This window comes from Cnephaeus nilssonii (genome assembly GCF_951640355.1).
Source record: "Cnephaeus nilssonii genome assembly, chromosome: 10".
NCBI lineage: Eukaryota > Metazoa > Chordata > Mammalia > Chiroptera > Vespertilionidae > Cnephaeus > Cnephaeus nilssonii.
Window position 1 is genome coordinate 45,917,573 of NC_137081.1, and position 14,403 is coordinate 45,931,975.

Consider the following 14,403-nt stretch of genomic DNA (forward strand, 5'->3'; position numbering starts at 1 on the left):
AGCTGTCCTGTTATTAAAATGTAAGAAAGTATGTTTACCACAGACCCAAGCATAGAGTTGGCAGGCAATACTCATTTAAAAACCTCATCTTTTCCTTCTCTTCTTCCTTCACCCAGAGGATAGCAGAGTTGGCCCAAGTAGGGTAAAGGAAGAAAAGGGGCTTGTCCATCTCACTGCCAGCCACTCCTGCCCGCAGCTCTCACTGGCCCTAGAACTGCATTAGGAGCCAAGATGGGGTGATCAAGAAATCAGCTACCTCCCATGGCCTTTACCTACAACCCCCGACATGAAAGGATAGTTGGGAAGAAAGGATTTGCAGAAGGAGGTGGCTACATTTTGAAGTACAGTTGATCTTTGAACAAGGCAGGGATAGGGGTGCTGACCCCTTGCGCAATTGAAAATCTGCCTATAACTTTTGACTCCTTAAAAACTTAACTACTAATAGCCTACTGTTGACTAGAAACCTTAACAATAACATAAACAGTCAATTAACATATCTTTTATAGGCATTGTATACTGTATTCTTACAATAAAGTAAGCTGGTAAAAAGAAAATATTGTTAAGAAAATTGTAAGAAAGGAAAAATACATTTATAGTACTGTGCTGTATTTATTGATACTGTAAGTTTATGTCATCTGTTTATAAGCTAGATTGTCTCTCGGTCCTACATCAGATTGTCTGTCGGTCCTATTATCTTACATGATACAAAACACTGTAGATGTTATAGCACTAACACTAGACATCAAAAATGAAAAGATATGTGAAAAAGAAATTCATACTTATTACAGGTATAACGATTCATGCACTGATAATGGGGAAGCAGCAATGTAATCGCTTTATGATAGCATAAGGTAATATTATGATTGCTTCACAGGAGTAAGGAAATCTCCAAAAAAGTTTCCATATGTTTATTGGAAAAAGTCCATGTATAAATGGACCTGAGCTGGTCAAACCCATGCTGCTCAGGAGTCAACTGTATTTGGTTCTTTGTTTTTCTGCATTTTTGTTTCATGCTTGTTGTAGTAATAATTGCAGAAGGAGACCTTTCTCTGTACATAAAACATTTATCCTGAAAGTGAGTTATTTTAAGGTTAGATATAGTCATATTTAATTGGCCAAAGCCTAAGAATATAAGCACAGTGTGGGGGAAAAACCTGTAATAAAATAAACAAAGAAAAATACTTTTCTTTTTCCCTTTTGTGTACTTACGTTCCAGTTTTTTAAAAGAGCTTTTGATCTAAGCATGCCACCTCTTTCTGTTATATTTCTCTCTTGTTTTCATAGTTATTTTCATGTTCTCACTTCCTTTTGTGTATCTGCTTCCTTCATAACCTGCCACAGCTTTTCACCCCATTATTTCACTGAACAGTGTTTTAATTGGAAAGAATGTACAGATTATCTGATCCCAAGCCCTCACTTTTGAAACAAGAACACCTCAGAAGCTTTAAGTAGCGTGGATAAAGCGTGGATGAACACACCAGCTAAAATTTACAATTTCTCTATTTACAATTTCCCACGGCAGACATTTGTCACCGGTTTTGTACTCTGATCATCATTCCCAATGAGCCCTGAGTTCTTCTCAATAGAGCTCTGTAGGCAGCCAATGTCAAACACTGGGCATTAATACAGTATCTGAAATCTTTGCCATCTCTTACCCATAATCACACATAAGTCCATGAACACTTAACCGAAAGCATTAAGTCAAGAACAGTAACAAGGGGTCGTATTTGATGGGGAACGAGATGAGTAGAATAAATAATAAAAGAAAGAAAGTAAAGGCTTCGCAGTATTAATCCGGGGCTTTCAGCGTGAATAGAATTTAAATAGGCAGAGAGCAAGGAGAGAATTCTTTGAGGGGGAACAACATAAACAAAGGCATGGCCTGCTCAGAGCCAAGCATGTACAGTTTGGCTGGAGCTGATGCTTCAGATTAGGAAGTAGTGGGAAAGAGACAGGAAAAAATTAATTGAGCAAAGCAATGATTTCATAAAACCATTTTAAGCAGAATAATTCATCAATAATCTGCAGGAATTATTGACAGGACAATAATAAAACAAGTTAGGAAGCTATTCTGTTTCCAGGCCTTAAAAAGGTAGCAGTTTGTACCAAGGGAGTTCCAATGGGAAACAAAAGAGAAAAATATCAAAGATGTCATTAAAAAAAAAAAAAGTAGAAGATAGAGCTTGATGACCACATTTGGAGAGGATAGTGGAAGAAGAGAGACCTGGAAGGGTTAATGATACCTTGAGGTGTTACACTTTGGTGAATGTTGGTACCTTTGAACTAAATAAAGAAGCCAGGATAAAAGGAGCTACTGTGGAGGAAAGCTGATCTCTGTTTACTGTAGATATGCACAATTTGGGATTGCTTGGCTTATTTTTTATCTTGCAAGAAAATTAGATCAACGTCCGTTTCTGTTTGCCTTGGACCTACTTTAATTTGCTGTAATTATCAGAAAATATCTCTGTGGTTTTGTAGTTGAGCTTTGACTTCATCCATCAAGCTCTGGTCATTTGGGTGACTTCTTGATACTCTAGGCCAGTGGTCGGCAAACTCATTAGTCAACAGAGCCAAATATCAACAGTACAACGATTGAAATTTCTTTTGAGAGCCAAATTTTTTAAACTTAAACTTCTTCTAATGCCACTTCTTCAAAATAGACTCGCCCAGGCCGTGGTATTTTGTGGAAGAGCCACACTCAAGGGGCCAAAGAGCTGCATGTGGCTCGCGAGCCTCAGTTTGTCGACCACAGCTCGAGGCCTTTGAAATCTGATAATTTAGCAAGTTGGTGTCCTTTTTCCTTTATTTTTTTTTTATTGTTTAAAGTATTACAAATAGTAGTACATATGTCTCCTTTTTTCCCCCATTGACCTTCCCCTGGCCTCCCCTACCCCCTGGCACAGGCCCTCCCCCCCCTCCCCCCCCCCCCGAGTGTCTTGCGTCCATTGGTTATGCTTATATGCATGCATACAAGTCCTACAGTTGATCTCTTACCTCCTGCCCCCCACCCTCAGCCTTCCCGCTGTAATTTGACAGTCTGTTCAATGCTTCTCTGCCTCTATCTTTTTATTCATCAGGTTATAATGTTCTTTATTATCCATAAATGAGTGAGGTCATGTGGTGTTTTTCTTTCACTGACTGGCTTATTTCACTTAGCATAATGCTCTCCAGTTCCATCCATGCTTCTGCAAATGGTATGAATTCCTTCTTTTTTATAGCAGCGTAGTATTCCATTGTGTAGATGTACCACAGTTTTTTAATCCACTCATCTGCTGATGGGCATTTAGGCTGTTTCCAAATCTTAGCTATTGTAAATTGTGCTGCTATGAACATAGGGGTGCATATATCCTTTCTGATTGGTGTTTCCGTTTTCTTAGGCTATATTCCTAGAAGTGGTATTACTGGGTCAAATGGGAGTTCCATTTTTAAATTTTTGAGGAAACGCCATACTGTTTTCCACAGTGGCTGCGCCAGTCTGCATTCCCACCAGCAGTGAAGGAGGGTTCCCTTTTCTCTGCATCATCGCCAGCACTTGTCGTTTGTTGATTTGTTAATGATAGCCAGTCTGACAGGTGTGAGGTGGTACCTCATTGTTGTTTTGATTTGCATCTCTCGGATGATTAGTGACTTTGAGCATGTTTTCATATGTCTCTTGGCTTTCTGAATGTCCTCTTTCGAAAAGTGTCTATTTAGATACTTTGGCCATTTTTTTATTGGATTGTTTATCTTTCTTTTGTTAAGTTGTATGAGTTCCCTGTAAATGTTGGAGATTAAATGCTTATCGGAGATAACATTGGCCAATATGTTCTCCCATGTAGTGGACTTTCTTGTTGTTTTGTTGATGGTTTCTTTTGCTGTACAGAAGCTTTTTATTTTGATGTAGTCCCATTTGTTTATTTTCTCCTTAGTCTCTCTTGCCCTAGGGTCTGTGTCTGTAAAGATATTGCTACAACATGTGTCTGCAATTTTGCTGCCTATGGAGTCTTGTAGGATTTTTATGGTTTCCCATCTTACATTCAAGTCCTTTAGCCATTTTGAGTTTGTTTTTGTGTATGGTGTAAATTTGTGATCTAGTTTCATTTTTTTGCATGTATATGACCAAATTTCCCAGCACCATTTATTAAAGAGACTGTTTTGACTCCATTGTATGCTCTTGCCTCCTTTGTCAAATATTAATTGAGTATGATGGCTTGGGTCGATTTCTGGTTTCTCTGTTCTGTTCCATTGGTCTATATGTCTGTTCCTGTGCCAATACCAGGCAGTTTTGAGAATTGTAGCTTGGTAATATAGCTTGATGTCTGGTATTCTGATTCCTCCAACTTTGTTCTTCTTTCTCAGGATTGCTGTGGCTATTCGGGGTCTTTTTTTATTCCAGATGAATTTTGTAGAGTTTGTTCTAGATCTTTGAAATATGCCATTGGTATTTTAATAGGTATTGCATTGAATCTATAGATTGCTTTAGGTAGTATGGACATTTTAATGATGTTGATTCTACCAATCCATGCACATAGTATGTTCTTCCATTTTTTTATGTCTTCCTCTATCTCTTTTTTCAATGTCCTGTATTTTTCCGAGTACAGGTCTTTTACGTCCTTAGTTAAATTTATTCCTAGGTATCTTATTTTTTTTGGTGCAATGGTAAATGGGATTGTTTTTTTGTTGTTGTTTTTTTCATTTCTCTTTCTGTGGGTTCATTATTGGTGTATAAAAAGGCCATAGATTTCTGGGTGTTAATTTTGTATCCTGCTGCATTGCCAAATTCATTTATTAGGTCTAGTAGTTTTTTGATGGAGTCTTTGGGGTTTTCTATGTATAGTATCATGTCATCTGCAAATAAAGACAGTTTTACTTCTTTTCCAATTTGGATGCCTTTTATTTCTTCTTTTTGTCTGATCGCTATGGCTAGTACTTCTAGTACTATGTCAAACAGGAGTGGTGAAAGTGGGCATCCTTGTCTTGTTCCTATTCTTAGGGGAAATGGGTTTAGTTTTTGCCCATTGAGTATGATGTTGGCTGTAGGTTTGTCATATAGGGCTTTTATTATGTTGAGGTATGATCCCTCTATTCCTACTTTGCTGAGAGTTTTTATCAAGAAAGGTTGTTGGATTTTGTCAAATGCTTTTTCTGCATCAATTGACATGATTATGTGATTTTTGTCTCTCAGTTTGTTTATGTGATGTATCACATTTCTTGATTTGTGGATATTGTACCATCCTTGCATCCCTGGAATAAATCCCACTTGGTCATGATGTACAATCTTTGTAATGTATTGCTGAATCCAATTTGCTAGAATTTTGTTAAGGATTTTAGCATCTATGTTCATCAAGGATATTGGCCTGTAGTTCTCTTTTTTTGTGGTGTCTTTATCTGGTTTGGGGATTAGGGTAATGCTGGTTTCATAGAAAGAGCTTGGAAGTGTGCCTCCCTCTTGAATTTTTTGGAATAGTCTGACGAGGATAGGTTTTAGTTCTTCTTTGAATGCTTGGTAGAACTCCCCTGTAAAGCCCTCCGGACAAGGGCTTTTGTTTGCTGGAAGATTTTTGATCACTGTTTTAATTTCTTCAATAGTTACTGGCCTATTCAGGTTTTTTCATTCTTCTTGGTTGAGTTTTGGGAGCTTGTATTTTTCTAAGAATATGACCATTTCATCTAGGTTGTCCATTTTGTTGGAATAGAGTTGTTCATAGTATTTTTCCATAATTGTTTGTATTTCTGTGGGATCGGTTGTTACCTCACCTCTTTCATTCCTGATTTTGTTTATTTGGGTCCTCTCTCTTTGCTTCTTGGTGAGCCTGGCTAGAGGTTCATCAATCTTGTTTATCCTTTCAAAGAACTAGCTCTTGGTTTTGTTGATCTTTTATATTGGTTTTTTTTTTTGGTCTCTATGTCATTTATCTTCGCTCTGATCTTTATTATTTCCGTCCTTCTGCTTATGCTGGGCTTTTCTTGTTGCTCTCTTTCTAGCTCTTTGAGTTATAGGGTTAGATAATTTATTACCATTGTTTCTTGTTTTTTTGAGATAGGCCTGTAGAGCTATGAACTTCCCTCTCAAAACTGTTTTCACTGTGTCCCATAGATTTTGGATTGTTGTGTTTTCATTGTAGTTTGTTGCTATGATGCTTTTTATTTCTTCTTTGATCTCTCTGGTAGCCCAGTAATTGTTTAAAAGCATGCTATTTAGCCTCTAGGTGTTTGATTTTTTTGGATTGTTTTTATTGTAGTTGATTTCTAGTTTTATGCCATTGTGGTCTGAGAAGATTCTTGATATGATTTCTATCTTCATGAATTTGAAGAGACTTTGCCTGTGTCCCAACATATGGTCTATCTTTGAAAATGACCCATGTGCACTTGAGAAGAATGTATATTCTGTGGCTTTGGGGTGAAATGTTCTGAAGATGTCAATTTATTCCATCTGATCTAGTGTGTCATTTGGGATTGATATTTCTTTGCTGATTTTTTGCTTAGAGGATTTGTCCAGTGGTGTTAGTGGGGTATTAAAGTCCCCTACTATGACTGTATTGCTGTCATTCCCTCCCTTGATATTCTCCAGAAGTTTTTTTATGTTTTTGGGTGCTCCTGTATTGGGTGCATATATGTTTATCAGAGTTATATCTTCTTGTTGGATTGTTCCTTTTAGTATTATGAAGTGGCCTTCCTTATCTCTTGTTATGTCCTTCACTTTGAGATCTAATTTGTCAGATACAAGTATTGCTACCCCAGCTTTTTTTTTCATTTCCATTCGCCTGAAAAACCTTTTCCATCCCCTCACCATCAGTCTGTGTGAGTCCCTTTTTCTGAGGTGGGTTTCCTGTAGACAGCAGACATATGGGTCATATTTTCTTATCCATTCAGCTACCCTATGTCTTTTGATTGGGGCATTTATATTTAAAGTTACTGTTGATAGGTACTTCTTTGTCGCCATTTTTATTTTTTATGCCTGTGTTCCTTCTTCGCTTCCTATTTCTTCTTTTTACAGTAGACCTTTTAACATTTCTTGCATTGCTGGTTTGGTGGTGATAAACTCCTTTGGTCCTTTTTTGTCTGTGAAGCTCCTGATTTCACCCACAATTTTGATTGATAGCCTTGCTGGGTACAGTATTCTTGGATTCAGACCCTTCCTTTGCATGACTTTGTATATTTCATTCTATTCCCTTCTGGCCTGATGTGTTTCTGTTGAGAAATCAGTTGCTAGTATGATGGGGGATCCTTTGTAGGTAACTTTCTGTCTGTCTCTGGCCACTTTTAAGATTCTTACTTTGTCGTTGGTGTTTGCCAATTTAATTATAATGTGCTTTGGCGTCGGTCTTTTGGGGTTCATTTTGTTTGGGACTCTGTGAGCTTATTGGACTTGTGTGTGAGTTTTTTCTTCCCTATATCAGGGAAGTTTTCTGTCATTATTTCTTCATACAGGTTTTCTATTCTTTGCTCAGTTTCCTCTCTTTCTGTCACCCCTATTATGCAGATGTTGTTTTGTTTCATGTTATCCCAAAGTTCCCGTAGGCTCTCCTCTTGTTTTTTAAGGTTTTTTTCTAGATGCTGCTCTGCTTGGGTATTTTTTCCTACCTTGTCTTCTACCTCACTGATGCTGTCCTCTGCTTCTTCTTGTCTACTGTTGATGCTTTCTATTGAGTTCTTTATTGCAGTGATGTCATTTTTCATTTCCTCTTGGTTCTTACACATATTGTTGAATTTGCCTTCCAACCTTTTCAGCGACCTTATGACCATTTCTCCTAATTCTTTCTCTGACATATTGCTTGCCTCCATTTTGTTTACTTCCTTTTCTGGTGATGCCTCCTTTTCTTTCATATGTGGGCTGTTTCTTTGTCTCCCCATGATCTCTCTGGGTGTCTGGTTATGTAGCTCTCTCTCTCCTGTGTTGACTTAAAGGCACAAAATACAACACAAAAGGCACAATGCACAAGGCACTGAACACAAATGTATTCATGATACTAATAACCCCAAATAAAGGTGACCACCAGAGAAAAGAGAATTAGGGGATTAAAAAAACACAAAAAAAAAAGAGTGCAAAAATGATATTGAGAAAAGGAAGAAATGTAAGAGAGAAAAGAAAGAGAATAAAAAAGAAGGGGGAAAAACTATATGAGGAGAAAACTCCAATAGAACAACAACTAATCCCAAAAAAAAAAAAATGCAAACAACTAACACCCAGATATGAATGCAAACTACAAACAACAACTAATAACAAGTGAGGAGAGGAAAAACAGAAGCAAAAAAAAAGAGAAACAATCACACAAACAAACAAAAAACCAATCTAATCAAACTAACAACAATAGGACAGAGAGAAAGAATGGCAAAACAAAATAAAACAAAAAACATAAATAAAAAAACAAACAAAAAAGGGGAAGAGAGAAAAAAATTTTGGATAGTGAAGAAAGAGAAGAGAGAAGTGTGTATGGACTTGGAGCAGGGGATTGGAAATTAGATATATAAGTAGGATGAATTTTTAACAGGGGGTAAAAAGAAGGAATAGGGAAAATCTAAAGCAGGAAAAGGGTAAGAGAAACAGGACACCAAAAGGGGAAAAGTGAGGAAGAGAGTGTTGGCATAAAGGTAAAGTTGAGAAAGAGTAAAATGATGCTAAAGGAAAAATGAAAAGAGAATGTAGAACACTAATCCCAAAATAAAATAAAGAGAAAATAAAATGAAACCTTTAAAAAGGTAAAATAGTAGTAGTAATCATACTGATTAAAAATAAAAATACAATAATTAAAAAGGTAAAAATCAAGTGAGAAAAAAAGAAAAAAAATAGTTTCTTAAGTAAAAGATAAAAAATAAAAATGTGCAGTAGTGAAGGTAATTCACTTCCTCTACTGTTCTGTTTGGCACACCTGTTTCCTGTCAGGTAGTCAGGACAGTATTGAAGTTCCCTGCGTTCCACAGCTCCTCTGTGTCGTAAGCCACAATCTTGTTTTGAAGCAGGCAGTATTTCTTTGTTACTCAGTCTGCCTGTGGTTGTATTTACACAAGAATCAGTTTGTGATTCAACCCCTGGGTGGCAGTGTTTCTGTATTGACATCCGGGGCTATAAGTCCTCTCTACCCAGTATTTAGAATTTGTTTTCCCTGCTGCACTTAATACTGGTTTGGGGGTATGGACTGCCCCAGAGCTGGTTTTCTGATTGTTTCTCCCCACTCTGATCCCCAGGTTCCACAAAAACAGCTTTCCCCTGCAGTCTCTGAGAGTGCTTTTAATTGGATGATCTTATGTACTGGGCTTAGTAATCAAAAGCAAGGATTTAAAGAGAAAAAAGAGCCAGAGTAAGTGCACAAACTCGCGACTTTTTTGCCCCGGCACTGCACATGACTCTGCTCAGGTCTCTGTGCACGTCTTTTTCCCCTGGCACAGCACAGCCAGTTTACTGGTAAAGCTTCAGGCTGCCTTTCTGTTCCCAGCCCAGCTATGGGTTGATTTCTAGAGTTCCCTTCTGCCAGCAGCCCTGTGGACCCCCTTCCACATTCGCGGACTACGCTGGTCCCAACATCCACTGATTTTGTGGGGCGCAGACTTCCTCTGAACCTCTAGATCCCACTGCGCGCGTTTCTCCCTTCAGCCTGGATCGAAGACCTCACCTTTCTCTGGGCGAAATCTGACCTTTCCGTGAGAAGGTGCAGAGCTCGTCCGAGTCCAAACGCTGCTTGAGACCCGGTGTTTGTGGGTTCGCTGCTGGTCCCTGGGTGTTGTGGTAGTAGGGTCCTGGGAGGTATCCGATTCTTCCCGATTGAAGGTAAGGCTAGGCTTCCAATCACAGCCACTCTCCCCTTCAAGACGGCGCAGTCTCTTCGGCAGAGCCAGTTGCTCCGGGAGAGATTTCAGCAGCAGTGGAGGCTGCCCGGTCAGGGGAGCCTGGTCCCGCAGTCCCCAACAGTCCCTTGGAATATATACCGAGTGGCCAGATTATTATGATCTCTGAACACATAATAATCTGGCCACTCAGTGTGTGTGTGTGTGTGTGTGTGTGTGTGTGTGTGTGTGTGTGTGTGTATTAGAGGCCCGGTGCATGAATTCATGCATGGAGGCTGGCCAGGGGGAGGGGACATGAGCAGTTGGCCAGCCTGCCTGCTGGTTGAACTCCTGGCCGAGGGGACAATTTGCATATTAGCCTTTTATTATATAGGATATACACTGAGTGGCCAGATTACTATGCATTCAGAGATCATAATAATCTGGCCACTCAGTGTAGCTGTCCCTCACTCACAAATAGACACTCCCCGTACGTCCACACTCTCTCCCTTCATTCTCTCACTCACACACTATCTTGCAGCCTGCCTTCCTGTTGGCAGCCATCTTCCTTTTCTCTCCTTTTTTCTTTCTACACAAAATATTTTTTGTCTTTGTTGCCCTTATTTTTGTGGTTTAGGTTTCTTGGGCCTTATCGAGCTTTTCTTATTTTATCTTTAAGAAAGTTAAATGTGGTATATGAAAGATTTCTGCAAACCGTATCTTGCTTTTTTTCAAAGGATGCAAGGTGTTGTAAACCGATTGTCCAAGTTACTAAAACCTGGGGGAATGCTGTTATTTCGGGACTATGGAAGATATGATAAGACCCAGCTTCGTTTTAAAAGGGGTAATAGTATATTCAGTCTCAAATTATTTTCATGTGTTTTAAAGAATGCCTCATTTATATTTCATGTCAAGATTTTTTTTTAAAGAAATATTAAGTTTCTCTTCTCATAATTATTTTCTTTTTTCAGGGCACTGTTTATCTGAAAATTTTTATGTTCGAGGAGACGGTACCCGAGCATATTTCTTTACAAAAGGTATACTTATCTATAAGAATAAATAATTAGTTGTAAAAAATATTTTTGGTTATTGTTTACAGAAAGGAAATTCAGAAGCTTTAAAAATGAGGCTTTAATGCTTGATTAAACATTGGATGTCTATACTTTGGTGACTGTACTATTCTACATAACAGTTTGAAAATGGCCTTTTGCCTTCTAATCTTTCTTCAGTCAAAACTGCTTTAAATAATCATGTGTTCCATCCTTATACCCAAATGAAGGGATAATCTGTTCCATTTTGGAGGTACTGTTTGTCCACATATGAAAAAACTTGATGATATGCCACAGCAGAGGCAGGAGTATGATCTTAAGAGTCCCTAGAAAAATTACTTAGCTCTTGTCACTTTCTCATGTTATAAAAGTATTTAAAATGAATCCTGTGCTCAAGGACTTTCCCCAAACTTATATGAATAGTATTATAAAGTGTCATTTGGGATCTCTGCAAACCAATAAAAACTCAAACAGGGGGCACCTTTCAAAATATTGCAAGCTGTCACCAATAATGTTGTACATCTATGCTTGCTGTGCTAGCCTGTTTATACTTGGTGTATTTGGGTGAGGTGGAAGAAACCCACTTAGTTTCACGTTCTTTTCATCGTTTTGTATTGAGTATTTGTTAGTAAAAGTGAAATTTAGATGGTCAGTCATTTCATTTAATGTTCCATGTTTCTGACTGCCATCCCCCCTCTCCCCAGTCATATGTCACACACTTGATTGCTATTTTTGTCTCACAGGGGAAGTCCACAGTATGTTCTGCAAGGCTGGGTTAGACGAGAAGCAAAATCTGATTGATCGCCGCTTACAAGTTAATAGGAAAAAACAAGTGAAAATGCACCGAGTATGGGTTCAAGGCAAATTCCAGAAACCATTATAGTTGACTCAAAAAAGCTCCACGTCAGCATTTTCACTTCTTTCTCATAGCTGAACTCTGTGCCATGTTGAGGTGCAAACCAGAGGACCACACTATTCAAAGACTTCTATAAATTTTTTATTTATGAAAAGACAATCAGAAGAAGAGAATATATGTATTCTGCTGTTCATTGTGGGCGAGCTCTTTGGTGTATTGTAAGCACATGTAAGTGGTTTGGAAGAGTGCACCATAGCCTGTGTTTTCAAAACTTAATATGAGCAAGCTTGTTTGAATTTTGTAAGCATGCAATTTAATTACTGTCATAAGTCATGATTCTGAGAAGCCATGGCCTTCCATTTTTCAGAAGAGGAGAAAATCACCTATGCTATTTATATATTAGTCAAACACAATTTAACTCCCTCCTGTGTTGTTTCCAGGGAAAATCACAAGCCCAAGACAAAGGTGTGTTGTTTTTTTGTTTTGTTGTCTGTTTTCCCAAAAACTTTTTTTTTTTTTAATTCAGAGACTAATGTCTTTCTCTTTCATTTTCTAAAATTGGGAAACTATGACCCATGCTAAAATTATTTATAGACTATTAGGTGTTCAAGTCATTGTATGTTCTCCTTAAGACAACTGTTTATACCCAAGAAAATTCTTAATTGTAGCAATTACAAATTTTATTTACCACCTTGCCTCAAAAGGGTATAAGTAGGCTTGCATATTGCGCATTAATAGAATGGAATTTCTAAGATTGGTATTTCATTTGTTACTAAGTACTTACGGAATTTCTAAGATGGTTTATTTTTTATTTGTTATTAAGTACTTACATTGTGCTGAATTATATGAATACAATAAATAAAGACCCAGGCCTGTTTTCAGAGAGCATCAATAGTATCTAGCTGGCAAAGCAAAACGTGCACATCGCAAGCCTCTAAATCAAGATTAAAGACCACCATCGCAATAATTCAATTTCCACTGTTTTTCCTTTTTTAATTTACTTAAAATTCAACTTCCTGGGAGAATGTGATTGGTCCAATTTAGGTCATGATTACCTCTTAATAGGCTGGGGCAGGGCAGCTTTGTTGATGGTGCCACCAGAATGTATAGAATGGAGGAAAGTTCCTCTAAGGAAAATCAAGACAATTTTTTTTTAAAGGGGAGTACTCAGTGAGCACCAAAGCCCCACTGAAGCAAGTCCTGCCTCATAAGGGTGTCTCCTGCGCAACAGATCTTCCAGTGTAGACACAACTGCTCATCACAGCCAATTGGCCTGGAGGTCAGTTCCTCCCAGTGATACCAACAACAATCAAGGGTTAACTACAACAAGACTGTGCACACAGCCCACAAAGGGGTGTACCAAGAGCGTCCACCTCAGGTGACTGGGGAGGCTGAGCCACTGGGCCCTATAGGACACCTACCACCCAAGGCCACTCTATCAACTCAAGGAGACTTAGCAGCTACCCAGTACATAGAAACAAACACAGGGAAGCAGCCAAAATGCAGAGACAAAGAAACAAGTCACAAATGAAAGAAATGGATGAAAGCAAAATACTGGATATAGAGTTCAAAACCACGGTTATAAGGTTACTCAAGAATCTTCTAGAAACCTCCGAGGAACTTATTGAGACCTTAAAGGATATGAAAAAGGACCAATCAGAAATTAAGCATACACTGACTGAAATAAAGAATAATATACAGAGATCCAACAGATTATAGGATCCCAAAAATCAAGTCAAAGATTTGAAATATGAAGAAGCAAAAAACACCCTAATGGAAAAGCAAAAAGAAAAAAGAATCCAAAAATATGAAGATAGTGTAAGGAGTCTCTGGGACAACTTCAAGCATACCAACATCCAAATTATGGGGGTGCCAGAAGAAGAGAGAGAGCAAGATATTGAAAACCTGTTTGAAAATATAATGACAGAAAACTTCCTCCACCTGGTGAAAGAAATAGACTTACAAGTCCAGGAAGCGCAGAGAACCCCAAACAAGTGGAATCCAAAGAGGACCACACCAAGACACATCATAATTAAAATGCCAAGGGCAAAAGACAATATTAAAAGCAGCAAGAGAAAAACAGTTATTTACCTACAAGGGAGTACCCATACAACTGTCAGCTGATTTCTCAACAGAAACTATGCAGGCCAGATGGGAGTGGCAAGAAATGTACAAAGTGATGAATAGCAAGAACCTACAACCAAGATTACTCTACCCAGCAAAGCTATCATTTAGAATTGAAGGTCAGATAAAGACCTTCACAGACAAGAAAAAGCTAAAGGAGTTCATCACCACCAAACCAGTATTATATGAAATGCTGAAGGGTATTCTGTAAGAAGAGGAAGAAGAAGAAAAAGGTAAAGATAAAAAACTATGAACAACAAAGTGACAACAAATACATATCTATCAACAAGTGAACCTAACAATCAAATGAATAAAAAACCTGATGAACAAAACAGACTGGTGAATGTAATAGAATCAGGAGTATGGAAAGGGAGCAGACTGACAATTCTCGGGAGGAAGGGGTTGTGGCGGGTGCGGGAAGAGATTGGACAAAGAGCTTACACCTATGGACGAGGTCAGTGGTGGGGGGTGGGGGGAAGGCCTGCAGTGGGGTGGGAACCAGGTGGAGGGGAGCTATGGGGGGAAAAAAGAGGAACATCTGTAATAATCTGAACAATAAAGATTTTTTTAAAAAGGTTAATTTTACATGAATATAAAAATAAATAAATAAAAAAATAAATAAAGGGGAGGTAT

General features: G+C 38.3%; 1 protein-coding gene across 2 annotated transcripts in view; it reads left to right on the forward strand.

The window, feature by feature from the left end:
• METTL8 (methyltransferase 8, tRNA N3-cytidine) overlaps window positions 1-14,200 on the forward strand; it is an 85,368-nt gene extending 71,168 nt beyond the window's left edge. For both annotated transcript variants that reach the window (XM_079782064.1, XM_079782065.1), the window contains 3 exons: window positions 10,479-10,585; window positions 10,713-10,778; window positions 11,534-14,200. In XM_079782064.1, coding sequence (XP_079638190.1) covers window positions 10,479-10,585; window positions 10,713-10,778; window positions 11,534-11,673 — 313 coding nt within the window. In that variant the 3' untranslated portion in view covers window positions 11,674-14,200. The remainder of the gene's footprint in view (window positions 1-10,478; window positions 10,586-10,712; window positions 10,779-11,533) is intronic.
• The last annotated feature ends 203 nt before the right edge of the window (window positions 14,201-14,403 follow it).